This window comes from Neolamprologus brichardi, chromosome 19, assembly GCF_056152115.1.
Source record: "Neolamprologus brichardi isolate AB-2024 chromosome 19, ASM5615211v1, whole genome shotgun sequence".
In the NCBI taxonomy this organism is placed as follows: Eukaryota; Metazoa; Chordata; class Actinopteri; order Cichliformes; family Cichlidae; genus Neolamprologus; species Neolamprologus brichardi.
In genome coordinates this window covers 4,434,112-4,449,645 of record NC_142122.1, presented here as the reverse complement: position 1 = coordinate 4,449,645, position 15,534 = coordinate 4,434,112, and the positions used below count along the sequence as shown (strand labels likewise).

General features: G+C 39.6%; 2 protein-coding genes across 2 annotated transcripts; both read left to right on the top strand.

Moving 5' to 3' along the window:
* Nucleotides 1-197: 197 nt before the first annotated feature.
* On the top strand, nt 198-6,018 carry LOC102797444 (alcohol dehydrogenase 1-like). Its single transcript, XM_087832773.1, has 11 exons — nt 198-297; nt 3,257-3,276; nt 3,430-3,531; nt 3,681-3,822; nt 4,071-4,158; nt 4,254-4,473; nt 4,572-4,832; nt 5,002-5,134; nt 5,524-5,662; nt 5,742-5,776; nt 5,855-6,018. The coding sequence occupies exons 1-10, from the start codon at nt 198-200 to the stop codon at nt 5,773-5,775; spliced, it is 1,239 nt and encodes a 412-aa protein (XP_087688899.1). The 3' UTR covers nt 5,776; nt 5,855-6,018.
* Nucleotides 6,019-9,599: 3,581 nt separating this feature from the next.
* Nucleotides 9,600-14,591, top strand: LOC102799053 (alcohol dehydrogenase 1-like). The gene is made up of 9 exons (XM_087832885.1): nt 9,600-9,663; nt 12,120-12,221; nt 12,342-12,483; nt 12,924-13,011; nt 13,259-13,472; nt 13,579-13,839; nt 14,005-14,137; nt 14,227-14,365; nt 14,467-14,591. The coding sequence occupies exons 1-9, from the start codon at nt 9,601-9,603 to the stop codon at nt 14,498-14,500; spliced, it is 1,176 nt and encodes a 391-aa protein (XP_087689011.1). The 5' UTR covers nt 9,600; the 3' UTR covers nt 14,501-14,591.
* Nucleotides 14,592-15,534: the final 943 nt, after the last annotated feature.

Here is a 15,534-nt window from a genome sequence, read left to right as displayed (position 1 = left end):
TATATTTTTTTGTACTTGATAGATAGCTTAGCTTAGAATAAACTCCCATCAATTATGATGATGGTGATTATTATTATTATTATTATTATTGTTGTTGTTATTATTATACATTATTTGCAGTCGGACTTTGAGTCATTTTAACATTCCAGGTCAGCTCATTTAGGCATGCCTCATTAGCCACTTTCCTTATAAGGAAAATGCAGCTGCAAAGCGAGTATTGGCCAGCCCTTAATTACCACCCTGCACCTTGGAGCATCAGCTGTTTCTCACCTGTTGCAGACCCGCTATTTCCTCCAGGTATGTGCAAGTTGCTTTCTTTGCGATTGTGTTTACGGTCTTGTTCTGCACTTCTGCCCTGAAAAAGCAAAACTTAGCTGGCTGAAATCGTTTAACTGATCTCTCCTTCATTGCTGTGTTGTGCATTTCTGAAATGCTGCCACGCTGTAAAATCTAATTAGTTCCCAGAACTCAAAAAAATTGAGGAAACTCATTGCCTCAAAATTGAGTAAAGCTTAGCTAAAAATGACTAAATTAGGAGAACTTATTTATTTTGAGTACTCTGTACAAGCTCATTTGTTCCCATAACTCAAGAAAATTGGGTCAAGTTTACGTAAGATGACCAAGTTAGGGCAACTTACTCATTTTGAGTACACTGTACAGCCTTGTTAGTTCCCAGAACCCAAAAAAGTTAAGGAAACTCGTTGCCTCAAAAAAAACTAAGTAAAGCTTACTTAAGGTGACTGTTAGGACAACAGCCATCATTGCAAGTCTGCAGTATTAAGAATAACTTGATATTTCTGACTGTACAATACTAATTGTTTACCTACTGACAAACATTTCAAGTTCAACTAATGAAAAAACAATTTGTGGTAACCTGAATATGATTAAAAATAATTAACAACACTTTTTGTAATGATGTTTAAAAACAGCCCAACTTTTATTTTCAAACACAACAAAGTATAACAGCCAACATACTGGACACTGTTCTGCTGAACAACAAACAATTATATTGCCATCACTGTTATAATCTCACAATGAAACAAAGTCTCAGGTGTAATTATTCTGAAAATAAGTTTAGGCCTACCTCAAGTTTGTTTTGTACTTACATTACTTATATAATCAAAATAAAATATTTGTTGTTCTGTCACAAGTGCAGTCTCTAAATTAAACAATACATTTGTTTTGCATTCCAACACATGAGCTGGAATGTTGTAATGTTTTAAGGATGGCTTGTTTCCAGTCCAGGCATTACTGCCTGAATGACTGTCATGGATCGAGGTGATCCAAATGTAGGTGCAGAAGAAAGTCTTTAACTTCCCTTCAGTACAGTGGCAGTGGATGTGGGTTGGAGATGCAATGAGCTTGAACCTGCAGGCGACCATCTTCACTGACCACACCATCTGTGATGGAGGACTCATCTCTCCTGTTGTCCTGCAAGGAAACAATCATATTCTTTGGAACTTTGATAGATTTAGTTAGTTATGGATTGAAAATACACCCCACCCCTAACGGCTGAACCTCCCGAAGAATTTTGTCTGGGCTCTTATCTCACTTTTTTATTTCAAACAATAGTTTTATGTAATGTTTTTAAGGCTGTGGTGTTAATTTTTAAGTAACATGAGCCCAGCGGCAGCAGCAACGCTAGGCTAACACTAACTAGCTAGCAAGATTATAAACCTGGTGCTAAACTAAGAGAAGCCACTAAATCAGTTTGAATCAGAGTAAACATTTACTCACCAAGTCAGTGTATCAGGTAAAGATTCACAGCAATGACAACAATAATTTCTTGAGCTGACGCTTTTTCAGGATTGCTCAACATATTCCATTACAAATGCTGGCACCGTGAACATGCGGACTGATCCGAGAGGGAGGAGGAAGGTAGTGACAGGGCATTTTCAAAACACGTCTTTCATCCTTCCGCATGAGAAGCAAAACTTCCATCTTACTTAGTTTTTCTAAGTTAAGAGAACTCAAACTGAGTTTATCAGCGTTTTTGCATAAAAAGTACTGGTAACTTATTTAAATCGAGTTCTGATAACAAATTGATAAAAACTGAGTTCAGCCTATTTAATATCTTTAATGTTTTCTGAGCAGTGGGAACTCAGAATCATTGTTTCAACGTGGTAACCCAAGCCAGCTCATGTTTCATTATAAACTAGTAAGAGGAGTCGAGTAACTCTGAAATAAATGACCTTGTTCTAGAAAGGTTGATCAGAGTGAGTTTCAACACCTGTGTTCCTCCTGAGTTAAGTGAAGCAAATCCATCATAACTGAAATGGTATCCTTTTAATGTGGACTATGTAGCATTTTAACTTAAAGAATTGGAGGGACAATGGAAAGCTTTTTGTTATTCCTTGTCTTCCCAGTTTTAATTTACCCTACTTTAAAATTTATTAACAAATAAAAGAACCATATGATTACATTTGAGTTTAAAGAAAATGAATCAAATTAAATGTAATCAGCCTTAACGTAACTGGGATTAAAGCAACTGCCAATTAAGTCAAAGCTACAGTGCACTTATGCGTGTGTGGTGTTCAGACCCAGTCAGGCCTCCTTTAACCCCTCAGTGGAAAATCTGAAGCTTCAGACTGATTTGATAACAAAATATTGTACCTCTTCAAATCAAGCTGTCTGCACCCTGGATTCAAAACATCTTTGAAATCAATTTAAGATTAAAATTAGGCAATTCGTTTACAGACTGGCCCTCAAATAGTCACGTCGCAAAAGATGAGTTTAGATTTAACCTTACATTTAAAATTCAGCTTTTTGGTTTAACACCTATATTTCACCTTTAGATGAAACTGGTTTGCAAATGTGGTTTGTAGAGTTTTGTTTTTAAATCCACATTTTAAAGTTTGGAACCCAATTATTGACTTCAGCATGGTTTATTTTACAAAACACAAAATGGCATACAGGTTAATTGTAAAGCTTGGATGTCATATGTGGGGAACATGTTTGTATTTGAAGCCACGTCTGTTTAACCTAACTGGTTTGCTGGTTAATAGTAGTAGTTGGGTAAATGAGTTAAAGTCTAGCTATAAACAAGCCCCACCCTTTCTAGTTTCATTCAAAAGAACACCGTTCACAACATTTGAAAGCATCACAAGCTCTCGGATATGAGAACTGGGTTATTGATTGGTTGAATTTTGAACTAACACTTCTAATACAGAGGAAAATTCTAAGTTTGTGTCCCCATGAACTGCTGTCACACTACTTGTAACTACTCATGTCCCTCTCTCCACCTTGTTTGTTACAGAAATGACCACTGCTGGTAATGTAAGTGTAACATTTCCTTTCTTTTATTTCCTTCTATAATTTATTTTTTTTCATAAATTAAGGCTGAAAAAGGCTAATGAGTAGAAAGGAAGTTATAGTAATTTATTCATGTGCATTGGACTTGGAATTTTCTTCTTCCAACTTCCCCTTTAGGTCATCAAGTGCAAGGCATTAGTAGCCTGGGAGCCCCAGGAGCCTATGGTGTTTGAGGAGATAGAGGTAGAACCACCCCAGGACAATGAGGTCCGCATCAAGGTGAGACGTCCACTTTCAAGACTTGCAGGCCCTCTCATCCTCTGAAATTATCCTGGAGCAATGTAGTACCTCTATAAAGTTCCTGTTTTACCAGAAGATGCACCAGAAACAACCCTGACTTTTGATTTTGATTATTCCTGTGGTTACAGATTGTTTCAACAGCGCTGTGCTATTCAGACCTGTACTGCCTGTTCAAGGTTGTGGAGAAGGATTTTTTCCCAATCGTCCTCGGCCATGAGGCGGCCGGCATTGTCGAGAGTGTTGGGCCTGGAGTCACAGAATTTCAGCCAGGTCAGTTTTTAACAAATTAAACTTCTCTCTGTGAACAAAAGATTGACCCTGACATCAGCCACAGCTGTTCCCATGGTGTTCAGGTTGGTTTTAGGAAGAGACTTGATTGCCTTTGTCCAAAGGGTGGTTTTAATTGTAAATTGTGGTGTTCAAATTTTTCACATTCTCAATGCAAGTAAATGTGGTCCATCAGCGGGCACTCGGTTAATACGCCAAAGCAGAACGTGTGACCATTTATTTTTCCTCAGGAGACAAGGTGATTCCCCTCTACCTTCCTCAGTGTGGAGAATGTCGCTTCTGTGAGAGCCCTAAGACAAACCAGTGTGATGTAACTTGGTGAGAGCAATGTTGCTTTATTCTCACCTCTCATCACCACCGTGTGCTGATGCGTACTCTTGAGGAGGTTCATGTTTTCCCTCTATCTTGTTCAGGAGTAGAATAGGTTCAAAAGAGATGGCACTGGCCAATTCCAGGTTAACCTGTAATGGGCATAAGCTGCGGCAGTTTATGGACATCAGCACCTTCTCTGAGTACACTGTGACTCATCAGATGTCTGTGGCTAAGGTTGACCCTGATGCTCCTCTGGATAAAGTCTGCCTTCTTGGGTGTGGGGTCCCCACTGGGTATGGGGCAGCTGTTAATACTGCTAAGGTGTGTATGCTGCTAGAACTGAAAGGTTTTTGTTTTTAGTAACGAGCTGTAAACACTCGTCCAAAATGAGTCCCATTTACTGAAGTCATCTCCTGCAGGTTGAGCCGGGCTCCACCTGTGCCGTGTTTGGTCTGGGAGCTGTGGGTTTGGCTGCAGTCATGGGCTGCAAGGCTGCAGGAGCCAAAATGATTATCGCTGTTGACATCAACCCAGACAAGTTTGAGAAAGCCAGGGAGTTTGGAGCTACTGACTTCGTCAATCCCAAGGATTACGATGAACCCATTAGTCAAGTGCTAATGGAGATGACTGGTGGAGGTGTGGACTACTCCCTGGAATGTGTTGGTGATGTGGAATGCATGGTAGGGGAATTTTATGAAATTTAGATTCTCAATTTAGGGAATTGAGTGAAACATTTCTAGATGTGTTTTTGTGTGTGTGGTGTGTTTTTTTTAAAAAAGACCTTGAGTCAGTTTAGTCTTTTCAGTGACTTCTATCCTTCTGCTGACTTGGTACCATTTCTCCATCTAGCGCAATGCTTTGGAGTCCTGTGTGAAAGGCTGGGGTGTTAGTGTGATCGTGGGATTGACAAACATGCAAGACATAGCCATCCGACCTCTTCAGCTCATCTCGGGGCGTACATGGACTGGCTGCCTTTTTGGAGGTGAGACAAATGTGACCATAACCAGTGGTTCTAGTGGGCTGGACCAGCGTACAACATTTTCACATGAGTAATTAAATCTGATGGGCAGCTCACATCAAATTGTTTGTGGTCTAAGCTGGCATGCTTCTCCAAATTAGGATTCAAGTATGCTTGATATGCAGCCCAACTGTTATAAGGCAAGAAGCGGGGCACTCCTTGGAGAGGTCCCCAGTCAGCTGGACATATTGCATTCAAATGTAAAATATGATATTCTTAAAACTACATGGTACTTCAGCTAGCCATGTCATGAATTAGACTGAGATCTGCATAATTTCTTGCATCTTCTGTTGTAACAAACTGGTTAGTGCCGTTCTAACTTGTGTGTTTAACTCGTCTTTGGGTGGGGTCAGGATATAAAAGTAAGGATGCTGTTCCTAAGATGGTGAAAGACTACCTGGAAAAGAAACTGAAGCTGGATGAGTTTATCAGTCACACTATGACCATCGATGAAATCAATGATGCCATTGACCTAATGAAGCAAGGCAAATGGTACGTACGTCCTCGGCTGACATAACTTAATTACTAGTTGCCCAAAACGAAGACCTAATTTGTGTTGTTTATTTCAAAGCATCCGGACAGTTATGAGTGTTTGTCCAGAATGAGGTAAAACGCAGCAAATGGTAGATTTACACTCACTGGCTGACTAAATGACACATTAATCATTCTTCTTTCTGTATCCAGGTGGTCATGAGTTTCTCCATGAAACAAACTCCAGTCCTGAATTCAACAACCCTAAATTGACTCATCACTACACTGATTTCACACAGTACACTGTGCATTAAGGGAATCAGACATCCATGGATGGTTGAAAACTGTTGATAAGAGAAACTAAACACTGTTTAAAGAGCAAAATAAATGGTTTAAACAAATCTGTGTGGTTTATAGTTTTGTTGTGCAATGCATTGAATAGAGCCAGATGTAGTGACTCACATTTCATTAAGACTCGTGCAAATATTGCCTTTTCAAGTTTATTTTTGTTTAACACACTTTGAAAACAATTAGTTCAGGCATTGCAGAGTTTGACTATTTAATAACTGCTGCTCACATTTACACAAAGCCTAATATGAATATGTGTTTAACATAGCAGGGAGTGCCGTCGTCTTCCTGCTAGTTTTGTCACAGTTGTCCCTTGTTAACTTCTACTTTAATGTAATTGCTTATGGCAGTGAACCAGGGGCGATTTTAGCCCAGTTTTGGAGGTGCTTCAGCACCCCCAAAATGAATCAAAGCACCCCCCAAAGATGTCTTACTTTTTTTGAAAATATTTGCTGTTTGTGGGACACACTACTAAAAGTATAAGAAGCATACAGTACTTAATTGAGATGGAACATTTTAACAACAAAAGTATAGATAACCCCTCCCAAAATGGTTTGTTCCAGCTCGGCTCTCTCCTACTTGCTCTAGCGCCGTTGCTGCCAGAGCAATGGTGACTGAGACGCAGAGGTGGAAGTGCCTGGCTTAAAACAGGACATATTAGCTGCATTTAACTTTCAGTTACTCTTTATATAGTTAGGAGTCAGACCATGTTTCTTTTTAACTGAAAAACATTACACCAGGTAACCTGCTGTGTTGAAAATAGGGCTGCCACGATTATGTCGACTATCAAAGTCATTGACGACTGATTTAAGCTTTGTAAGATCATAAAAGACGCAGGAAGAAGTAGTAGAATTTAAGAGTGTAATAACGGACTGAAACAGAAGATGGCAGCACTGCATGTACAAGGATGCCAGCTGCCGTTAAATCCCGACGAAGAAGAAGGAGCTGTGTCCCAGAATTCATAGCGCGGCCCAGCTGAGTTTCCAACAACTAACTAGCGGCAGCTAGTTAGTTTTAATATTACTCTTATTATTCTTTCTGGGTCACAAAATAAATGTTTAGCATATTTCCAGGTGAGAATGTAGCTGTGTAAACCTCAAATATCTCCTCAGTTTATCAAGACACCACATATTTTCAAAAGCGCTCCGACGTTTTCGGAGACGTCTGTTACCCACTAGCTTGATAGCTAGCCGGGGGCAAGACTCACTAGAGCCGTGAGAACACCGGACTCCTGGCAAATCGTTTTCAAACCCACTGCGGTCTTTCGCTACTCAGGTTAAACATATATAAGTCACTTGGATAACTTAAAAATGTTATTGTTTGGCTTTTTTTAGTATTTTATTTGTTCCTGAGTAAATCGGTTTGGCTGAGATTAAAGTTATAGTTTTTACACAGCTGAATAAACGTCAAGCAGACAGCTGATTATCAGAAGTGTGAGATGCTCGAGAATATACTCCGGTGTCCCGTTATATTTTAGATAACAATGAGTTTATTAAACTTCACCGAAACAATCTGCAAATTTCATTCAACTTTAATAAACTATCATCTTGTCTTTATTTTTAGTTAGCACATACCTTAAACACTTAAAGCTGTAAGCTAATGATAGTTATATGAGAGCAGATGCATGCTGGTGCAATAAGCTGTACGCTGTACATCCAATGGATGCATGATCTGATTAGTCGAATAATTGCAAAAATAATCGGTGACTAGTCGACTATCAAAATAATCGTTTGTGGCAGCCCTAGTTGAAAACGTGTTTTCCGACGATGTTTGCTCTGTAGTAAAATTAGCGATATTTGACTGCCCTGTTGATCTCATTGAAATGTATACAGCCTATTTAAAATCTAAAACTTAACACTGTCCGTAGCCTGCTGTTGTTACCACTGTCCTGTTTGAAATGTAATGAGAGAAACTGCTTATTTTGCCATATGTGCATGTGCCGATATTGAACCCAAGGTACTAACTAGCTAACTGACTGGATGCCCATTAACCTTATAACTCCTGTTGTGTGTGTGTGTACAGATTGTCAGTCCAAAGACGGGAACATGAGGACAAAGTACGAGATCAGGAAGTACCAGGTAAGAAAACAGACAGGGAGTACTAACAGGCAAAACAGTAACTATTAAACTGGCAAAGAAAAAGAAAGACAAACAACTAATACAAACAACTCATACAATCTGGAAGTTGTGTTCTCCCTATATTAAAGCTGCTATACAGAATCTGCAAAACAAACTGGGTTGTCAGCCCTGGCACTGCAGGGCTGACAACGGTTGTCACGGTTGCCAAAGACTTTATAAAGCTCAAGAGTGAGGCTGGTGCCATTCAAGATATGTTAACATTGTACAATCTTCTGGATAATCAGATCTTCCCCAAACTGAAAACTGTTATTCAGGTTGCCCTAACAAACCCAGTTAGCAGCTGTAGCTGTGAAAGGTCTTTTAGTGTCTCGAGTCAGCTCCATACCTGGCTGAGAAGGACCATGGGTCAAAGCAGACTCCAGCACCTGGCTGTGATGTCAGTTGAGAAAGAGATGCGTGAGAGACTTGACCACCAAAATGTGATAGACAGATTTACCAACCTCAAGGTGAGGCGACATAGGTTAAAAGAAAAGAAAAAATCTGCAGAGCCATAGTAGTATCTGCAGTAAAGATCTTTTCATACATTGTATACATTGTACCAAAGGCCAAGTGTCTCCATTTTCTAATAATATTTTGTATATTTCAAGGACTCTTCTATTTTTGGAGTGTATTTTTTATGTATTTGTATTGTATTATACATACACTTTAGAAGTGAATCTCTGTCCAAAAAATGCACACAGTTTACTTTTTACTCACTATGAGCATCATTTATCATTTTTCCCCAGTAATTAAGGTTAGGATATGTATTTTTTTTTTTTTAATTCCAATCCATTCTTCTTTGACAGCATTTTAATAACCTTGATCAGATTTGATGGTTTTGTTACAGACTTTTCAAAAAAGTGTTTTGCTATTCTTTCAAAAATGTGGGGATTAAATTGTGTTAAAATGTACAAAACAGTGATGTCATGTTTTGTGACGAGGACCCAGGCACAGAGAGACTTGATGAATTTAAGAAACTTATGATTTAATAAAGAAATTTGCAGACTTGCACAGAGAGGGTAAAATTATGATGACTGATAATGGAGATGAAGACAACAGACGATGAGGACAGGGAGGAACAGGGGTTTAAATGCACCAAGGAGGCAGTCAGAGAGAACTCGGGACAACTGGAGGCATTTAGGGATGCAGGGACTGACAGAGACGGGGAAGAAGTCTCATTGTGATGAGTAAAGTTTACCTTGCCTGGATGGGCAGCTCTCTGGGTGCTCAGCACCCCCAAAGCTCTGATCCTAGAATCGCCCCTGAGCTAGATAATTGCTACCTAGAATTTAAAAAAACAAGAAAAAAAAAACCCTTAAGACTTCCAAGAAAATTATGTTGGATGTAGCTTTTTTTATTTTTTATTTTAAATAATGGAAGTACATGTAATTTCCAGATTGTAAACAGTCTTATGTAAAATGCTTGCATAACCGTGCTGGGTAAACCTGACTTCTGAAGTCCCTGCCAACCTAAATGTTTATGCGTCATCGCAGAATGACATCCATTCTTCTGTCGCATTTTCCTCATTTGGTTGCAGAAATGGCCACAGCTGGTAAGGTAAGTAAATCATTTAAATGTGTTTCAATTACTTTTGCAGATTTTTATTTTTTATTTTTTTATAAAGGAAAGAATATCATAACACTTTACATGTGCTATGATTTAATGGTTTGCTTTGCACATATATTTTAGCGAAATCATATTTTCCTCTTGAGAGATTAGTATTGTACTGATTTTACTGCTTAATTTATTAAGATTAGAACCACCAGGAGGGGTCACGTTGAGTCATGTCTGGCATAGCCAGTGTTGGGGAGTAAGGGAATACATTAGGGGTGGGTTTTTATAATCGATTTATCGATTAAAATCGATTCTGGCTTGGATAACGTAAAATCGATTCATTAAAATCCTGAATCGATTTTTTTAATATAAATTTATTTTGCCCGAAATGCCAGAATCTCATTTCAAATTCAAATTTCAAATTTCAACAACCACCAAACAGCTAAGACAGTAAATGAGAGCAGGAACACGGATTCTGCACAAAGACTTAAACACACAGCGCAACCGCGGATCAGAATCAGTTAGATGTCGCCTTTCTCATGGTCGGGGCTGAAAGCCGACAGCTCGCTGATTCTGATCTGTCGGCGGGTCCGCGCTTTGTGTTTACGCCCTTTATGCGCTGATTCTAAAGCTGTTAGTTTGATGTCTCTCCAAACAATATTGACCGAACCAGCAGCAAAAGAAGATCCAAACTATGCTTCACATAAACATAGTCATGAATTCACTCTTACTTTTACTGTTTTGCTTCAACCTCATGCACCGCTCTCTCTCTCTCTCTCTCTCTCTGTGTACTTCAAGAACAGTTTCCCGTCTATCCCCGAAATCTGTTTTCTGCATTATTTGCTTGCTTGTTAGGCACAAGTCTACCGTTATTTACAGCGCTGTCGGCCGATGTTTTTTTCCTTTTACTTACTTCCGAAAAGAAAACCTAATTTCTGCCGTTCAACAGGCTTCTGAACAAATTTAAACTTTTTAAAATTATGCAAAACGCAAAACATTTAGCCGTGTCTCTAATAAAACCGCTGTAACTTCAGAGGTAATGTTCATGTGTTGATTAATGGTTTTCTTTAGTTTTTGATGTACTGCAGAATATTTTTATAAAATCCCAGGCCAGGAAAATCGCCTTCATGTTTTTCTGTGTTTTATCTTCAGCTACTTTGACACAAAGGCCTCTGCTGTGATGCTCACACCTTTGATAAAGTCTTGTGTGTGTCAGCTTCCTTTTTATAGATACAAAAATATGTAAATGTACTGATCTGAATTATAATTAAAAGGAAAAGTACGAGCTGGAAGCATGCAAATATAATAATAACCACTGCAGCCAAGAAGAGTGCCTGACGAGCCCAGTTGTAAGTAAGCTATTAAGACTCGACTGTACACCGTGTTCCTGTTTTCCTCCAAAAACAATAAGTTCTGTTGGAGCAGCCTTTCAACGCCTCTCTCTGTCTCTCGCTAGCAAAGTTGACCCAGACAACAAAGTAAAGCTAGTTTTCGGCTACGAGCCCGACACAGACATTAGCCAGAGGTCCCTTTACTACGGTTCGGAGCCGCGGACCTTCAGTAACAGTAATAAATCACAGCAATAGTACATTCATGTAGTTGTAAACAGCATGATAATATATTAAGTAATCCAAAGTATTCAGAATACGTTACTCTCATTGAGTAACGGAATACGTTACAGAATACGTTTTGGGGCATGTAATCTGTAATCTGTAATGGAATACATTTTAAAAGTAACCTTCCCAACACTGGGCATAGCTGCACTGAAATAAAGTCTGCATTGAAACTGTGAAGCAGGCATCAAAAACAGATCATCTACTATTTAAAATTAACCTCAAAGCCAACTACAAAAACACAAACTAATATTGTAAAATAATTATTTAAACTGAACAAAGTTTATCATCTCATCCACATCTGCCTCTAAGGCTCATGACAAAATGTGTCTTAAAACTGTGTTGCCAGGGCAGCCAGCATGTGGTTGGATATTTATTTCTATGGGGTGAAAATGAACACCTCGGTGGTGCTGGGTAGACCCTCTAAGTCAGGGGTGTCCAACTCAAGGCTCCAAGGGCCGATGTCCTGCAGGTTTTAGATGTGTTCTTGATCCGACACAGCTGATTTAAATGGCTACATTACTGCCTCAACATGTCTTGAAGTTCTCCAGGAGCATGGTAATGAACTAATCATTTGATTCAGATGTGTTGACCCAGGGTGAGATCTAAAACCTGCAGGGCACCGGCCCTTGACGCCTGGAGTTGGACACCCCTGGTGTAAGTGGTCATAATAGTCACAAAACTTTTGAAATGGCACTAGTGTTAAGGGGGGTCAGCCACTGATTAATAATTTCCTTTATTGCATATTTAAAGATTTTTATTTAAATTTCTCCATCTGCTCTGTTAAGTTGGTTTACAGAAATGACCTTGGTGGATAATTTTAATATTGTAACTCTGCCATTTAAGGTCATCAAGTGCAAGGCAGCAGTGGCCTGGGAATCCAGGAAGCCTCTGGTGATTGAAGAAATAGAGGTAGCCCCACCCCAGGCCAATGAGGTCCGCGTTAAGGTAAGAAGCAGCCGGCTTTGATGCTCTTGTATGCATGTGCATGTATGTTCTTTACGCTTTTCTACAACTAAACTCCTATAACCTCATCCAGTGCTTCTTTTACCGTCATATTTGCTGTAGATTGTGGCAACATCTCTGTGCCATTCAGACCTGTACTTCCTTTATGAGAGTCTGGACAAATCGCTCTTCCCAACCATCCTCGGTCATGAGGCAGCCGGCATTGTAGAGAGTGTTGGGCCGGGAGTCACGGAATTTCAGCCAGGTTTGTTTGAGATTGTTTAACATCCAAAAATATGCTTATTTGCATTTTGTGCAAGAGAGAAAGAAGAAGACTCATCTCAACCCTGTGTCTAAAGTTTGTAACAAAAATGCAAGCAATTATAAAACAACAAGGTAATGTTTCATTTAGTATTCTTTTCTGTACAAGAAATGTATATTTTAGAATTTTAAGGATATTTTATCTTGCAGTGTTTTGAAAACGAATTCATGCTGAAATGGATGGAGTTTAAAAATGTTCAGACTTTCATAATTTGTTCATACGCAAGGTCAGAAGCACTTCTAAATTTGTTCACGGAGCATAAACAAGTTAGGTGCTCTATGTGAAATGTTTGTCATCCTCTGTGGATGTGAAATGTTTGACAGGTTACGTATGGATTTGTGTATACATGCTGTAAATGAGGCTCAATGCTTTCTGTCTTCCAGGAGACAAGGTAATTCCTCTTTGCCTACTCCAGTGTGGAGAATGTCGCTTCTGTAAGAGTCCTAAGACCAACCGGTGTGAAGAAGCAATGTGAGACTCATTTCATGCCATCTTATTCAGTTTTCATGTGCTTTTACACACATTGCACATTTTTACAGACTAGATATAAATGTTATGAAAGTATTCAGACTACTCGTCTTTTTATCAACTAGGTAACTGTTGATTTCATTCCTTTTATATTATTCACTGCACCATCTAAAAGGAACGAGAGGAATACTTTTAAAAGTTGTTTTGGAATTTTTTGTTTTTTTATGCACATCAAATATGTCTTGTTTAGGAAAAGGCGCGTCCAGAAAAGCACAGAACATTCCAGGTTCACCTGTAAGGGGCAGAAACTGCAGCAATTTATGGGGACCAGCACCTTCTCTGAGTACACTGTGATGAACCAGATGGCTGTGGCTAAGATCGACCCGGCTGCTCCTCTGGATAAAGTCTGCCTCCTTGGGTGTGGGGTCTGCACTGGATATGGGGCAGCTGTTAATACAGCTAAGGTGTGTATGGTGGGCTAATGGAATAGCCATTGGAATTGGACATTTTGTGCTGGGGGTGTTTAATTTAATTTTTATGTCCAGTTTTGATCAGTCTCCTTTCCTGCAGGTTGAGCCAGGCTCCACCTGTGCCGTGTTTGGTCTGGGAGCTGTGGGCTTGGCTGCAGTTATGGGCTGCAAGGCTGCAGGAGCCAAAAGGATTATCGCTGTTGACACCAACCCAGACAAGTTTGAGAAGGCCAAAGTGTTTGGTGCTACTGACTTGGTCAATCCCAAGGATCACAATAAACCCATCAGCCAAGTGCTGAAGGAGATGACTGGTGGAGGTGTTGACTACTCCCTGGAATGTATTGGGAATGTGGAATGCATGGTGAGGAAGATTTAATCTACTCTGTAGTATCAAATGTCTAGTTTAGTAAAAGTCAAATAAACCACCTTGCTCTTTTCCAGCAGTGGTTATTTAAAAAGTCCTTCATTAACATATCCTTGTATCCTTCTGCATACAATTCTGCTGCTCCGCTGTTTCTCCATGTAGCGCAGTGCTTTGGAATCTTGTGTGGCAGGCTGGGGCATTAGTGTGATTGTTGGATGGACAGACTTGCAGGACGTAGCCACCCAACCTGTTAATCTCATGCTTGGACGTACATGGACTGGGTGCGTGCTTGGAGGTGAGATAAATATAAGGGAGCTTACGGTGTCTTTATTAAGCTTATGTTGAGCTTCTTTACAGCTTGTCGTTTTGTCTTTTGGGGATCAGGATTTAAGGGTAAGGATGGCATTCCTAGGATGGTTAAAGCATATCTGGACAAGAAGGTGATGCTGGACGAGTTCATTACTCACAACATGACTCTGGACCAGGTCAACGACGCCATTGAACTGTTGAAGAACGGCAAAAGGTAGATTTGCTCTACTATGCTTTCTCCTCCATTATTGAGTCAACAGCAACACAGATTAGTGCAAAACTTTTGCTCAAATCTTTTCTCCTTTTTCCCCACAGTATCCGCACAGTCATGAGATTTTCTCTGCAATAATGCTGCTGTGCTGCCTTCAATAACACTAAAGTTACTACCAGCCAACACTAATCAGTGTTTGAAGAGTAAAATAAATGGTCTCCCAGATGGATCTGTGTGTGTGTACTCTTTTTTTTGGGCTGCATGTTCAGTGTCTTCTGCTATATCCACGATTTCACTACTAAACTATACTTAAAGGGGCCCATTAGCTGCCAGCTGCTGGAAAGGTGGGGTGAATAAGTTGCCAGCTTACAGCCAACAGACTTGCTTAACCATTCACACCTACAGTAAATTTAAAATCACAAGTTCACCCAACATACATGTCTTTTGACTGTGGGAGGAAGATGGAGTACCCACACAGGCACAAAGAGAACATGTAAACTCCATTCAACTCCAGGATCTATTTGCTGTGAGGCAACCGTGCTAACCAAATGTTAATAGATTTCTATAAAATTAACCCAAAAAACCTACATATGATGAAAGATTGAAGTGATGTAATTGCCTTTGAATGCATTAAATTCACTCTTATGACTGGCAGCACCAAATAAATTGTTAGGCATACATTTCCTTCTTTAGCCAATTATTTATGCCAGCTGTTCTACATTCTTGAACAGAATTGGTTTCTTCTGACTGACACAAAAATTGTGAGAGTGAATAATACTGGAAAGATTTTGCCAGTTTACTGTAACCAGTCAATCTAACATTCCAAGCATTAGCAATTATAGTAAAGTGACCCAGACAATTAATGTGCAACTTTCCCTTTGCTCGACAAGCATCCTCGTGGGTGTATTCACCCAGTTATGTTTGTCTGAAATCCCAGTCTAAGAAATGCATCCCTTAAGCAAACCTTTTTTCTTTTTTTTAAGTGTTCCATGTGTGGGGAAAACATGTGGAATGCAGATGCAGGCACTCAGTCTTAGACTGCCTTGCTTCCAGAAATAAGCAGAGCTTTTCTCCTTAGAAAAAGCTTGTGTAGTATATGAAATAAATTAGATTTTCACCTGTGAGCAGTTTGGTAATGGGAGGAAGAAAAAAAAGAAGTACCATCTAGAGCC

Excerpts from the sequence above, each read along its gene's own strand:
- LOC102797444 (XM_087832773.1), top strand. The coding sequence starts at position 198 with ATGCAGCTGCAAAGCGAGTATTGGCCAGCCCTTAATTACCACCCTGCA. Across the intron at positions 4,474-4,571 it reads CAGCTGTTAATACTGCTAAG|GTTGAGCCGGGCTCCACCTG; the intron begins GTGTGTATGCTG and ends CATCTCCTGCAG. Across the intron at positions 5,663-5,741 it reads CTAATGAAGCAAGGCAAATG|CATCCGGACAGTTATGAGTG; the intron begins GTACGTACGTCC and ends TTTATTTCAAAG.
- LOC102799053 (XM_087832885.1), top strand. The coding sequence starts at position 9,601 with ATGACATCCATTCTTCTGTCGCATTTTCCTCATTTGGTTGCAGAAATG. Across the intron at positions 13,473-13,578 it reads CAGCTGTTAATACAGCTAAG|GTTGAGCCAGGCTCCACCTG; the intron begins GTGTGTATGGTG and ends CCTTTCCTGCAG. Across the intron at positions 14,366-14,466 it reads CTGTTGAAGAACGGCAAAAG|TATCCGCACAGTCATGAGAT; the intron begins GTAGATTTGCTC and ends TTTTCCCCACAG.